General features: G+C 36.8%; 2 protein-coding genes across 2 annotated transcripts; one reads left to right on the plus strand and one right to left on the minus strand.

Annotated features, from left to right (window-relative positions):
• Positions 1-230: 230 nt before the first annotated feature.
• Positions 231-4,389, minus strand: LOC144639932 (large ribosomal subunit protein uL1-like; the record flags this gene model as incomplete). The annotated part of the gene is made up of 6 exons (XM_078499196.1): positions 4,040-4,389; positions 2,809-2,892; positions 2,308-2,376; positions 1,172-1,286; positions 588-688; positions 231-312 (listed from the first exon to the last, which is right to left on the minus strand). Coding segments are annotated over exons 1-6 (742 nt in total), but the record flags the coding sequence as incomplete, so codon positions are not given.
• A 15-nt stretch (positions 4,390-4,404) lies between these two features.
• On the plus strand, positions 4,405-13,407 carry LOC144639931 (stomatin-like protein 1). The gene is made up of 9 exons (XM_078499195.1): positions 4,405-4,545; positions 4,660-4,760; positions 5,765-5,831; positions 8,981-9,063; positions 9,788-9,991; positions 11,285-11,340; positions 11,605-11,738; positions 12,126-12,623; positions 12,939-13,407. Exons 1-8 carry the CDS (start codon positions 4,470-4,472, stop codon positions 12,611-12,613), a joined length of 1,209 nt encoding a protein of 402 aa, XP_078355321.1. The 5' UTR covers positions 4,405-4,469; the 3' UTR covers positions 12,614-12,623; positions 12,939-13,407.
• The last annotated feature ends 1,002 nt before the right edge of the window (positions 13,408-14,409 follow it).

Below are 14,409 nucleotides of genomic sequence, written 5' to 3' on the forward strand. Positions count from 1 at the left end.
GAAAGTGATAAATGATCATCGCAGTGAATTTCCAATTTAAGCAATTGAAAATAAAGAAGCCTGAAAAAAAATCAGGGCTTCAACTGAATTTTTTTCAGGCTTCTTTATTTCCAATTGCTTAAATTGGAAATTCACTGCGATGATCATTTATCACTTTCATATACATCTGCAGTTCATATATGAATCATTTCATATACATTACATCAATTTAAAATGTGTATGCAAAATACCTTTTGTAGATATTCTGTGTGTGGCAACAGTAGATAATACTGCTGCACTGTTAATTCTGACTTCTGAATCAGTAAAGCTGAGCTGTAAAAATAAATACATAAAATAAAGAAAAACATTTCCAAAGGCACATACATAATCAAAACAACATTAAATTTTAAAAAAGCAATATTTTGTAACACTTTAATTTTCAAATTTGTACAATTATTTTAACATTTCCTCATATTGCAGCATCAAAAAGAAATTTAACCTTGTAAATTAAAAGGAAATTTCTCAATGCATTACTTGGACATTTCGATAACAGCAAACATAGTTTACATTAAAAAATTCATAAGCTGGCAGCTTATGAGTTATTCTACCTTCCCTACTCCGATATCAATGATGCCGTCTTTGTCGCACTTATATGGATGACCCCTTTTGTATGTTTCTATGGCAGCAGCAATGTCATCAGATGCAGTACCTTAAACACAAAAATCACATGGAAATTAATATTATATAACATTTTAAACATCTATGTTTTAATCACTCTCTGATTGGTCATGTAATCATTTTCTGCTAAAACCCATTCTCTTCCCCAGAGTCCACAATCCTTCTGGTCTGCACCAGGAAACGAGACCTCTGGCCGGCTCCAACACAGGAAGTCTGCGATTCATGGACTCACTGTCAAAGTACTCTGCGCATGCTCACAATTTGAGGTCTTGGTCCCTGGTGCAGACCAGAAGGATTGTGGACCCTGGTGACAAGAACGTTAAGACCCCCAAAAAAGGAATAAATATATATGTAATTAATGTTAACCCTTGCCTGTAGCTCAGGAAAAAATAATTTTTTTAATTCTCTGAAACTTCCTCTCTATCAGGCAATATAAACAAGTTCACCAATTTCTGTTTTGTCAATAACAATGCAATATTATGGCACCTAAACTTGTCTTCAGTGGCTGTATTACCTCTTCGAGTTGTTGGCATCTTTTCCTTGAGGACTTGTTGTAATGGTTTCATTTTGTCCAGAAATTCCAATGTGCAGAGGCACTGATCAAAATCTGTCACCTCTCCAGCTGCAACCTTCAACAATAAAGGCATTTAGTAGAAACTCAGCTGTGTTCTATTGGAAATCCGCGAATCTGATTGGTTCTCCCACTGTTTTCTATTCGCCGATAGAAAACAGTCGCGCGCGCAGCTCTTTAAGCGGTAAATTTTCTTGATTTTTGTCTTCAAAGTGCAAAATATTGTAGGTTTTGGACTGCAATCCTTTAAAGTTTCTACTAAAACAATTAGACTACTCGCCCTCGTTTTCTATGAGCGATAGTCAACTCGGCTGCGCCTCTTTGACTATTTGCTTATAGAAAACTTGGGCTCGTAGTCTAATTGTTAAATAGCATTAATATTGAAAAATAGAATTAAAAATAAAATGGAAAATTAATAATAATTATTATAGCAAGCAAAAATCTAGATCAAAAGCTAGGAATATTATTTTTGGCTTAGATGACTTGAACTTTATCAGATCAATGCATGGCATGCATCAATTGAATAAAAGAGTGTTTCCAGATTTTAAGAAAATTTGAGCTCGTTATTAGCTTCTTCAAAATATTTTACATTCTGCATTCTGAAAACTTCTATTCTATTGCAAATAGGAGAATACTGTTGTTTCAATCACTCTTGAGGCAAAAGGGTTAAAACTAACCAAAAGGTGTCATAGAAATAGCATATTTTTGTTTTCTTCTTCACAACAAAAGCCATTAATGACTGGACCACACTACCAAGTGCTTTAAAGAAACTGATGCCGAAAACTGTTTTTAAATACAAACTGAAACAGTTTTTATTAAATCGTTTTTAACTTTAGTTAGTAGTATTTTAATTCTTGTTCTAGTTTTTAATCTAAGTTTGTGTACCGCATGGGTTTTGTCATTTTATTGTATTTTAGATTTTACTGTATTTTAAGGTTTAACATTTATTTTCTCAGAGGGCCCTCCTGAAAACCACCCCTAGGTGATTGGAGGCCTCCTCTTAAAATATTATGTATTATTATTATTATTATTATTATTAACATTTATTTACACACGCAGTACATGTATACTGCATTTACCTGCTTAATGAGTTCCTCTCCACCTATAATGTTTCCCCCAGCATTCCTTGCAGCCTCAGCAGCTTCATCCTGAAAAGAGTGAGGTTTGAAACAAATAATTTAGAACTGCATGTGATAATTCAGATGTAAACTATCTCTCTATTTTATGCATTTAAATTACCTGGCATCATATCCAGTCATAAAGTTTCCATTTCTTTCTTTAATCATTTCACAAGGAAAGGACAAAACTACTCTGGATACAGGGGGAGGGGTAGGAAGACATTGATGCTCCACTCTTAGAGCAGTTAATGTCCTACTAAACTTCACTCTCCAAATAATTTAACATGGTAACTCTGTCATTTAGCACAACAGCTGATTGCAAAAAATGGGGGGAGCGGGGAGGGTGTAAAGTCACAAGCCAGACTCTTCCTTTTGCATTGTACTGTATACTTCATCTCATAGCACACTGTTAAAGAAAATTTCAGAAATGCTTCTATATTGTAATATTTTACAGCTTTTTACCTTAGCAAAAACTAGAACCTTTCTTTCCACACCATATGGTTTAGGAAGCAACATCAGACCATGAAAAGGATTGATCTTGTTCTTCTGTAAAATAAAAATATCAGAAATGAGGATGTAGCCTGTGAAGGGAGCGAATGAGAGGCAGCTTTATTTGCAGGCTAATGAGAATGCACTGTACTAAATGAAAAAGGTGCTGCTAGTGACATAATTTAAAAATGCACGTAGAATTTAATATGCAGATGGGTTGAAATATGCTGAAATATAAGTGAGAGTAAGTTTAGGGAAACCTCCAAAGAACCCAGGGAAAGAGCCACAGCTTTCATGCAAACTACACTAGTTGAACCTCTTCTGGTTTCTTTCCCACCATTTAGTGACTTGCCTTTGTTAATAACTCTAAATAATTATTTTTGAAGGTTAAAAAGGTCACAGAGAAGTTGCAAGGACAAATTGAATTAAAATGTGATGGTGTCTTCATGCGAGCTTAATATGCAATGCCCAACATGTACATGAGGCAGCATGAACTTAAAATATGTATTATAAAGCAAATTAAACAAACAAAGTGTTGATACGTAATAAACATTCTCAAACTTGCATGACCCTACATGTACATGTACGTGTGTGTGTTACTACTGTATGTGTGTATTAACAGGTATTTGCGGCAACAAGGAAATAAATAATTGGTTGATTGATTGATTGATGTCTTTTCATACACTTAATAATGAATAATTTACGTATATGCCTTTAGCGCTAGCAAGATCTGACTGGTTGTTGCTAGTTGCTAATTTACAATTACAGTGTAAGACAAATGCAGACTGCAGACCTGCAGATTTTTTAAGAATATTTCGTGTTATCATTACCATTATAGAGAGCTTACCATAAAAAGGCTAACCGGAGTTGAAGCCTGCAAGTCTGGAGTCTGCATTTGTCACAAACTGGCTAATTGATGGCTTGCAACTGACATCAGGGCGGCCATGCTGGGGGACAAGAAAAAAGTTTTCCCCTCTGCTGGGAATTAAACTTTTTTATCATGCAAATTTTGCGGAAATTTATTTTATTGTTTTGACCCCCAATATATGGCCGCTTTGTCACGTGTTTGCAAGCCGGCAATTTGTTGCTCAGTTGATTATTTGCATGGGTAGTCTTTGCATGTGAGTATTAAAACAGTCCTACACCATGCAGATCTTGTAGAGCAGTTTTCATTAGTAAAGAAGTCTTCCTACGAGTTACTTACCCCTTTTTCTCCCATGTCCACCCTGATGTAAAGCTCAACAACCTGATCAACAATCCCGCTCAAGGAGATATTGTACGCGCGCAGGGCACTCATGGCTTCAGTGAAACTGTGCTTGGGAGGATCTCGCTCGCTCAGTAAATACACATTATGGTCTTGAAGCTTGAGATTTTCGTATGGCGCCAGTTGCCTTTTCCTTCTGAACCTTTTGGCCGCATAGCTCCGGGAAAGGAGTAAAAGCGGACTGGATTTGGATGTGAATCTGCGCCCGACAAAACCAACCGGCGCCGCCATTTTGGATTTAGTAAAATGACCGCTGACGAAATGAAGTTGGGGCTCAAATTCGGGGAAAACTTTGGCTTCGAAGATTCGAAGTGGATGCCTGTTTGTGTTGTGTCTGTAGAGAAATGGCGTAAAATCGTCTGAGGGATCGATGGCCAAAGCATTCACTTATACCCGAGTACCAGAGCATCAAGTAGCAGTGTATTACGATGGAAGCGATAAAGCAGGTGTCTTAATTTTAAACGACTTGTGCCTGTCATAAATTTGCATTTCGTGCAAAGCCTTCGAAGCCACAAAAATAGCTTTTTATGATCGCCGTTTCTCACTTAATGTTTTTATAGGCAAACCATCAGAGTGGAATATCGTGGAATTTTTCGTTTCATTCATGTCTTCAGTTCTTCTACTTGCCACTTTTCCGATATCACTGTTCTTCTGTGTAAAGGTAAGTTTCGGTCTTTATCACACAAACACTGTACCAAATAAGAGAAATCATTAGTTTAATTAGCAAAAAAAAAAAGAGGAGACTGCCCTTCAAAGGTCATGTCGTTATATGGCAACCCAACGCAACAACCTTTCGATTGTTAGAATAGATTTAAATGCGCTTGACCTTCAGCGAAGGGAAGCCAGGAGTTATCTGACCGACAGAGGTTTTTATATCGAACAAAACAAGCCTGCTCACATTTGTGGTACAGCTGACAGCTACTGAGCATGCTCAATACTATGAGTAAACCAAGAGATGGTTTGGCTGTTTATTGCTGTCAGTACATCCTTCTATCAATCAATCTAATTTTAGGGAAAAAAAACTACTGCTTAAGTTTAGCCATGCAACAAAATTATTTTTGTTAATAATGCACAATGATTTTAATTTTTTTTTTCCTGAGAATATCTGTTGTGGTACAATTTTACCCTTGGTACGATTTGGTATTTTCCTTTGTTCTGGTGTATGGAAATGTATGATAATAAAAAACAAAGCAAATTGCCAAATTGTACCAAGGGTAAAATTGCCAGGGGCAAGGATGCCTGTCGACTCACTTATGGGTATAAATGTCGGATTTTGGGTCTCGCTTAAGGTGTTTTGGGCAATATTTTTAGCTGTCAGGGTCTCGTTTAGGGTTGCACACAAAAAAATATACAAATATAAATCCTATTTTCAGAGTTTTGGTATCTTTTAGAGGTCTAAAAAAGCTTGAGCCACGCCTTTCCTTTTCCGATGAGCATCCCCGGCACTTTTTTATGGGGTACCCCCCTGGGAAAAATTGTACTACAACTTATGCATTTCCCTTGCACCCCTCTGGAAATTACATTTTAGCTTCACACTTTCCTAAAAAAGACAATTGAAACTGCCCTCCCCTCAGAATTTACAGTTGCCTTCCTTTGAATGAGTATGGATATAATTTTCCTGTAACTGGACATGACTGACAAATCCAATGTATTGTACACATTCAGGTGATAAAGGATTATGAAAGAGCTGTTATCTTTAGACTGGGAAAACTGTTGCCTCCCAAGGGACCAGGTCAGTTTTAATTCATTATATTACAGTAGAACCCCTATTAAGCGGCCACCCTCGGGGAAATGGCAGCTGGCCGCTTAATAGAGGTTGGCCGCTTAATAGGGGTTTGTCAGAAATTAGCATAAGGTCTTTTAAGAAGGTTACATTATTTCAATACAAAATAAGGTGAAAAGGAATAATGGAATCACATAAAGACGACAATAAACACATGTATAAACCCGTGTTTGAATGATTTTATCGGCCGTCACGATCTGAGCTTGTTGGAAATTTATTTAAATATTGTATATTACATTCTCATTGGCCGCTAAATAGAGGTAAAAACAATAGAAGAACGCTCATCGGGACGGCAGAAAGGTGGCCGCGGCCGCTTAATAGGGGTGGCCGCTTAAAAGGGGTTTTATTTACAGTATTATACTGACAATATTTTCGTAACCTGCGATCAGGCGTTCTTTTTTTCTTTTTACGAAAGCGAGAGGGAAAAAAAGAACGCCTGATACATTTATTTAACCGGCCGCCAGCCGCCCCCTAATTTAAATAAACTAATGTGTCGTCGAACTGTCAAACCACTCTTTGTAGTTGGCGGCAATTTCGAGACTCGGATTTCCACAAGGCGTGAAAAACGTCTGGAGAAAAATTGTACATAGGTACAGCCTGTGTTTAAACTTCGCCGTGTTGAGATAAAAACGCTTTTAGTAGCAAGGTGAGAAAGCGCTTGCGAACATATATTTATCAGTTGTACTGGATGCCGTCCCTTCATTTCAGCTTACACGCACAAAAAAAGGAATTCACCGACAAGAGCTGTTTTACGGCAGATAAGATCGGTCGCTTTTGTAAACATTCCAACATCTCTGGAATATTGTTTTCGAAGAACAACAAAAACATCTTCACGGAACCAAAATTGTTACGCATTGTCGCTCACTCTATTTGTTCTGCCTTCAGAGAGTTTCACTTGAAATCTGTTAGGGCTTCAGCTAACGTAGAAAAGAACTCGTCCTCGCAGTAAACGTGACTCGTCTTTGCCATTACCAGCTTCTGACCGGAAGTCTCGTTGAAATACGACAACCAATCAGTTCACACCGCTCCATTGAGTATTGTTTCTCGACCAATCAGACAAAAAAGCCAGAATCTGGCTTTTTTACATGACTTTCGACAAGCAAATGTATCATGCCCTCCTTCCCCCGCAGCAGTAGTAGGGAGGGAGGGTATGATTTCAGGTTAATATTTTCGGGACTTTAGTAACTGGCTGCTTAATAGGGGCTGGCCGCTTAATGGGTGGCCGCTTAATAGGGGTTCGACTGTACTATCAATAATAAGTATCCTTGTAAAATTCATTAACTATTCATGTGGGTGCAAACCAATTCCAGCACAGTATTCAGATCACATGTACACAACTGTAAACCCCAATACAAATCAAAGAATAGAATTAACTTTTGATACAAACTCCTGCTCAGCTAATTAGTATTCATTAACTTTTGATACAGATCTCTACCAGGGCTTGAAATAATGGCCAGTCAACGGACAATGTCCGGCCTGATTGGGGACTTGACCGGTCAAACGTTCACCTTGCCGGTCATGTTGTCCGGTCAGAAGTCAATAATAATAATAATATTGAAACAAACTTAATTTTCTATGCTGTTGTGACTTGTCTACTTTCTGTTAGCGTATAAACTTCGCTGTATTGTGGAACTTCCGACCAAAAAAATGAACTAGAACTGATCGGTTGTTTACAATTCGCGTCTTACGGTCTCAAATTTGAAATATTTTCCCAAAATTGTCCGTTTTCTCCTGCACAGAAACAAACTATTTTAAATTTAGTTCTGAAGCCCGGAATATAAAAGTACAATTTAAATGAACTATGATTAAAACAATCTTTGACCTCTTTGCATTATAAAATAATTCAGGGTTCGAAATTGCGACCGATAGGTTGCATTTGCAACTAAATTTTTTCCTTTGGCGACTAAAACTTTCTTTGCAGTCGCAAGTTTGGAGTTAATGTTTTATAGTGTGAGGGAATACACTTCCTTGTTTTCAATTATGAAGGCATTCAGATTGAAAATGTTCTTCTGGCTGCTTGTTTATTTTAATAATCGCTGGGAAACGCAACATGAAATCTACATCTTTTAATGAGAACAATCCGGAAGTGGTACATTTCAAGATTTTGCAAAACTTCAAGTTCCAAAAAGTGCACCACGGGTTTAGTAAAAATCATTGAAAATGATGATTAGAAAACAAAACAAGCCAATGGGCCTATAACCTACGACCCCAAGCACTGAAAATTACTGTGTCATTTGCAAAGTTTGAGCCACTAGACAAATTTACTCAACGAAAAATAACTTGGAAAATTAAATAAGATTGCAATCAGCAATTGATTTTTTCAATTCAAGTGAAACAGGTTTTCATCCACGAAAATACAACTTTCATTTAATAAAGAGCCGGAGAAAGAATTTTGTTTTCACCATTCATGAACATGGAAAACGAGACAGTGTGGAGTCAAATTACATTTCACATAAATTTGCATAAATTGGAACTTGCAAAAAAGAAGTAGCCGAGACATTAGATAAGCTCGCTTTAATAATTATTGAATTCTGATTTGATTGTTATTTTCCATCTATTTACTTTTTGAAAGCGGTTCTCATTCATGAAAACAAAACGATTTTTCATTAAACTGCTTGCAGCATTTAAAGATGTGAAAATATTCGCTTAATCAAATTATATTCTGCACGAAACGTTTTCTTGTCATAAAAGCAAGCGAAATTGTAGTAAAAAAGAATTCACTTAGGGAATGTTATTTCTTAAGGTGGGGGTGTTATATATTTTTACATTTATTTGACAATTAATGGAAAAATACATGTTGCAATCTTGTCCGAGCAGAAACGAGGTATGACTGAGCTAAAATGAATTTGGCCGGTCATTGTGTCCGGAGACTCTTCTGAAATTATTTCAAGCCCTGTCTACCGATTCGCATAACAATACTTTGCATTCAATTTATTGTTTTCGTTTCACAAGTAGAATAAAATTTTCGCGTCTGATCTGTATGGCCGTTCACAACGGCTTGCCTTTCGGCTTGCCATTGTAAACGCCCATACAGATCTCCCCCTCATATTCAATCTACTACTTAAAATTAATGTTGTGTGGTGAAATTCTATTTTCAGGGGTGGTGTTTATTAACCCTTGTATTGATGTGTGGACAAGGGTTGACACAAGAGCCAGAGCTTTTAGTGTGCCACCTCAACAGGTATAAATATTAATATTAATAATAATAATAATAATAATAATAATAATAATAATAATAATAATAATAATAATAATAACAACAGTAATAATAATAAAAACTTATATAGCGCTATTTACATACACTGTTCAAAGCACTTCACAGGAATAATGAAAATAAATTATAAAAAAAGTATACTGCAGTATAGTATATAAAATAATTTTTTATTATATTCGCTGTTTTCACCGTTCCCATAATACATCTTGTTTACCCCCAAAATTTTTGCATAAGCATTGTTTTCAATTTCTCTTGGGATTTACAGTGACGTGCAATCGTCCCCAGAGAAATTGAAAACAATGCTTATGCAAAAATTTTGGGGGGTTATTTAAATAAAACAAGATGTATTATGGGATCGTGAAAAAAGCGAATTTAAATCGGTTATGGTTGTTGTTACAGGTGTACTTCTGGCTTTTAAAAGCTGTTATTCAAAAAAACTGTCATGAAAACAGTACTGTCTAAACAGTATTTTCTGATGTCCAAGGTCAATAACTGCTTTTAAACTTGGTTATTGATCACGTATATTTTCTCGGCACCAACAAACCAGATTAACTACAGAATGGTACATTTACTGTTGTGAGGGAAGAGACCTAAAAAATGACCCTGAAGCTGGCGCAAATGCTGTGCCTATCAGGGCAGTTGTAATGATCTGCTGTTTATTTACATTAATTTTGTTATCGTTTCTTCCAAGATACGCACCAGTGATGGAGGGTATGTGTCAGTGGGTGCAGAGGTACACTTCAGCATCAAAGATGCAGTTTTGTCCAAGACAGCAGTGCAAGATCTAAACCATTCCTTACGTATGCTAGCTCAAACAACTCTTGTTAATTCTCTGGCTTCCAGGAAGCTTCTTGAAGCTCAACATGACAGAAAATTTATCAACAAGCAAGTTCAGGTATCATCAAATCCATTTAATAACAAAAGTAAGATTGTTTGAGCTTATTGTGATGCCCATTTACTTGTGCTACCTGGGACATCTAGGATGCCTGTGCTAGCTGGGATGCCCAAGCTACCTGGGATGCCTGTGCTTTTCGTGCCATATGGACTGTCATGTGTTATTGTTTTGCACTTTTATGCATTTTTAAAAACCAAAAATAGTCGGCCAAAAATAAGTGAAGAAAAGTTTCTAGTTACAGTGACAGCAGCAAATTAAACAGTTTTCCTTTGTGCTTTGCAAATATGTTATGTCATATTTTTGCTTTCTTCTGGCAAGACATTATATATGGAGCTGCAGAGTCAACAAGAAGATCCCGGTTTTAACAACTTTTCTTGTGTCCCTTAAATCGCAGTTTCATATAGAGTCCAACAACCTAGATACTACCTCTAAGAAATGAAATCTTTTACTTCCACTTCTCGACATTACGTAGTCTCTTTTCCCAAAAAAAACTCTCTCGTATATTAACCTTCTTTAAGCGAACCAAGGCCAAAGTGCATTTGAGAGATAGATATACATTTTTTTTGTTTTATATTACTTATCTAGGATATCTTTCTGCACCAATTATTATCAATTATTATCAACTATTAACTATAAATAACATTTAGGATTAAATATTAATTATTAGTAACTGCTGTTAATCAAACTGAACTATATGAAGTAGCTATCGCGTATAATATTTGTTAAAAAATAATAATAATGAACTGATGTAACAATAGGCAAAAAGAAACCTTTTTAGGCCGAGGAGTTGCCCTTTTATTTATTTATTTAATTTTTCTTTCTTGTATGTTGTTAATGTAAGTAATATTTTACGTAGTTTCTTTTCGTGTAATAAGTGTTATTGTGTTTGTAAATGAATTAAAAAAAAAATAAATATGTTACGTCCAATAAAGCAAAACGGCAAAACAAATTCTTGAGCAGTCCAACTACCACTTCTTACATGTAGAGGTCTGTTTATTTGCACGTTACCATAGCGTTGCAACAAACTTTGGTATCCAGATAAAATGTGCAGTTCAAGAAAATATCTGTTACCACGGAAAGTCATTGGAAATTTGGAGGGCATGCGGTCTAAAGAGACAAATAAAATTTGAAGAATTATATAGCTAAACTGGAATTTCTGGAGGAATGGTCAAGGAATGGTTAGGTGGGTTGGTGGGAGATTCAAACCAACTGAAAAGTCTTCCACAGGGAAGATATGGACATTTCCTTGAATGACACAATAATTATTAACTGTTGTATTATTAAACTGAACAGGATGTTGTCAATGCAGCTTCAGCAGTTTGGGGTGTAGAGATAACAAGAATTGAAATGTAAGTGTGATTGTGCATTTTTCTTAGATTTTTGTGCATGGTAATAGTTTTGTATGACTGGTGAGTTTTGTATTAATTTTCTTCGTAATTACATCAATTATATTTTGCATGTTAATTTAATCTGACTGTACACTGTCAATAATTCTTTATTGATAGCCATTTAGTTGTGAAAAAATCAAAGTTATGCTTTCAGTGTTTTGGAATTAACTACCATAGCATAATGAAATACTCCTAATTAGTAAATTTGTTGTTTTGACATTAAAGGTCGGAGGTGAGAGTACTAAAGGAAGCTGATGAGGTCGTCGGTGCTCTGTCTGCTCTCTTTGGTGGAGGATCACAGGGTTTAAACCTTAGTAATATGACCTTTGCTGATCCTAGCATGACTAGTATGTTGTCAGGTATGTTCAGCTCTAAAACAAAAAAACAGTTCCACAATTACTAATGAAACTGACTTGCTTACCAGATGGAATGTCTCACAAAAATAAAAGTTTTTAATTCCTGTCCCGTCTCCTGCATCTAACTTTTTAACTTTTATTCTATATTTTAATTTTTAATACACAGTACACAATCCCACAAGCATTATAATGAGCTTTAATTTTTTTTCAAGTTTAAATGATGATGAGAACAGAACAGAACAGATCTTGTTGTTCTTTAGGCCAAATTTATTTCCAGGGTTGTCATGCCATGGGACAGTATTTTCATGAAATGTTTGCACTTTGTAGCAGAACAATGCCTTTCATATTTTAATCTAAAGTGACATGACATTGTTCTTTTTACCCTTGTAGCACTGGGAGGAGGAAGCATCCGAAGTGGACCCACCCTCCCTCCCCCCGCTGACTCCTCAGTGGATCCTTCTCGCTCTGGAAACAAGGAAACTGCACCCAGCCTTCTTACTCCTGAGCAGCTGGTAAAGCTGGTCAGCAGTGTTTTAAACGAGAGCCTCGTTCAGGAGATTGGTGGGATGTTTCAATTCAACATTCTTGGAGAAAACGGTGGAACGTGGTATCTAGATCTTAAAAGTGGACATGGAAAAATATATACCGAGAAGCCGGTTGATAACCCCGATGTGGTTCTTACAATGAGTGTTGATGATATGCAGCAGATATTTTACGGGCAGACTGCGGCTTTTGATGCTTACATGCAAGGGACATTAAAGGTTGATGGCGACTTGAGAATGGCTATGAGTCTTGAAGCTATTGTTAAAATGCTCAAGGAAAAACCTTTTATTCCTGAAAAACAAGTTTCACAAGGACCTGGTGTATATATTGTTTAAAGCATATAGTGTTTTATACCATGCCATAGAAAATACAGCCAATCAGAATACAGGAAAGCCGTTGTATATTCGACGGTATTCAACCCAACCTTCCCATCATGCGCTGCGAATTGTATTCTCGACGAAATTTAGTAAGCGTATTTTCTATGGCATGGTATAAAATAGTTACACAACACTTTCTCGTGGTATACTATGGAATATCCCACTTGTCACTTGTATTTTCTTGGTATACACGCTTGCCTAAAGGCTCGTGTGTATACCGAGAAAATACAAGTGACTCGTGGGATATTCCATAGTATACCACTCGAAAGCGTTGCATAACTAGTATGTATCGATATTTACTGCAGACATTATCATTGTCCAAATACTGTTACTTTGTAGATGTTCTTTCTAGCTGCAGTAATTTTCATCTTAGGAACATGTAACTCGACCACTCCAGGGACTGAGCACCACGTTCATGAGCAAGGATTTCCGGGATCATTTGGTTAACTTATTTGAGCTGTGATTGGTCAGTGTCATTGGAAACTGAACCACGATCCACGTAATGTTGAAATGTAATGTTATGTTGAAATCTGGTGCTTTGTCTCCCCAATATTTCTAGAGTGGCGAACACTGACTTTTGCTGGAAATGAGATATTGAAAATCAGTCGATTTAATTCTTCGTCAAATTGTATAGTCCATCAATATGTCACATAGTTTAGAAAGCAGCGGCCCAAGGCCGTCAGTTAGAGAGTTATTATTAGTGGTTCGCAATTAGATATCCCGAAATATTAAAAGGCATATGGTAATCTCAATTTCATAGTAGGTTTAAGTTTAATTTGGTCGTTTCAATTAAGCACTCTGCTCGCAAGCTATCTTGAGTCCGGTCTTTGTTTGTCCCTCCCTCGCTCTCATTTCCCGAACAGTGGCTGGTGATCGAACTCAGCGAGCGACCGCAGAGCGGGCGGAAAAGATAAAGGGCCTGTGAACAAACTATTTTTTTTAATAAGTATTCCTGTCTTAATATGCGCGCGCCCCTCTTCCAAATTCGACCCACTACCGTAAAATTCCGGTTATAAGCCCCCCCCCCACTTATAAGCCCCCCCCCGGTTATAGGCCCATCAACCTGGAAACAAAAAAATACATCCGATTATAAGCCCCCCCGGATATAAGCCCCCCTCTACCGAATGACAGTATTGATCAGGGCTAAATGTTGCCTTTTTGTGCGTTTTTAACTTTAAAAACGTATTTCGATCAACACTCCCGAGGCTTGTTTCGAAACGTGTTTTTCATTCCGCTTATAAGCCCTCCCGGATATAAGCCCCTCCGCTTATAAGCCCACACAAAAACCCTTACGAAGTTGTATTCGAAGCTTACGAAGTTGTATTCCGGGCTTATAACCGGAATTCTACGGTATTTCAGAGAAATTAGCCTGTGTCACGGCTTAGTTAATTTTATGTTATTAAATTTTGCAAAAACCCGCTATGAAACTAAATGTTTGCAAAGAAATTAATTCTATGATTCTAAATCACAAAACCATAGCTTCACTGCAGCCAAATGTGTTTCCCGGCGTTATAATTTAAAGTTACAAGGAAACAAGATTAACTTTGAAAACTGTTCCGCCGGACCATTTTTCAAAAACCCATATCGCAATCCGTTTCAATCTTCGTCACTTTTGGCCATCCGTACCTTCTTATGCATTTGGTGTGTTATTTAAATATCCCTTCACTGTTTTAAGATGTTATTTTATATATTTAAACAAATTTGGTGGGCAATTCCTATGCCTAAGTTTTGCTAAAATCCGTGACACGGTCCCT

Source organism: Oculina patagonica, unplaced genomic scaffold (assembly GCF_052425735.1).
Source record: "Oculina patagonica isolate OP01 unplaced genomic scaffold, crgOcupat unplaced150, whole genome shotgun sequence".
In the NCBI taxonomy this organism is placed as follows: domain Eukaryota; kingdom Metazoa; phylum Cnidaria; class Anthozoa; order Scleractinia; family Oculinidae; genus Oculina; species Oculina patagonica.

What these genes read in the sequence shown, in the direction of transcription:
- LOC144639931 (XM_078499195.1), top strand. Translation starts at nt 4,470, where the DNA reads ATGGCCAAAGCATTCACTTATACCCGAGTACCAGAGCATCAAGTAGCA. An exon ending in TTAGTGTGCCACCTCAACAG is followed by an intron (nt 9,064 to 9,787) that starts GTATAAATATTA and finishes GTTTCTTCCAAG; the next exon opens with ATACGCACCAGTGATGGAGG. An exon ending in TTATCAACAAGCAAGTTCAG is followed by an intron (nt 9,992 to 11,284) that starts GTATCATCAAAT and finishes TAAACTGAACAG; the next exon opens with GATGTTGTCAATGCAGCTTC.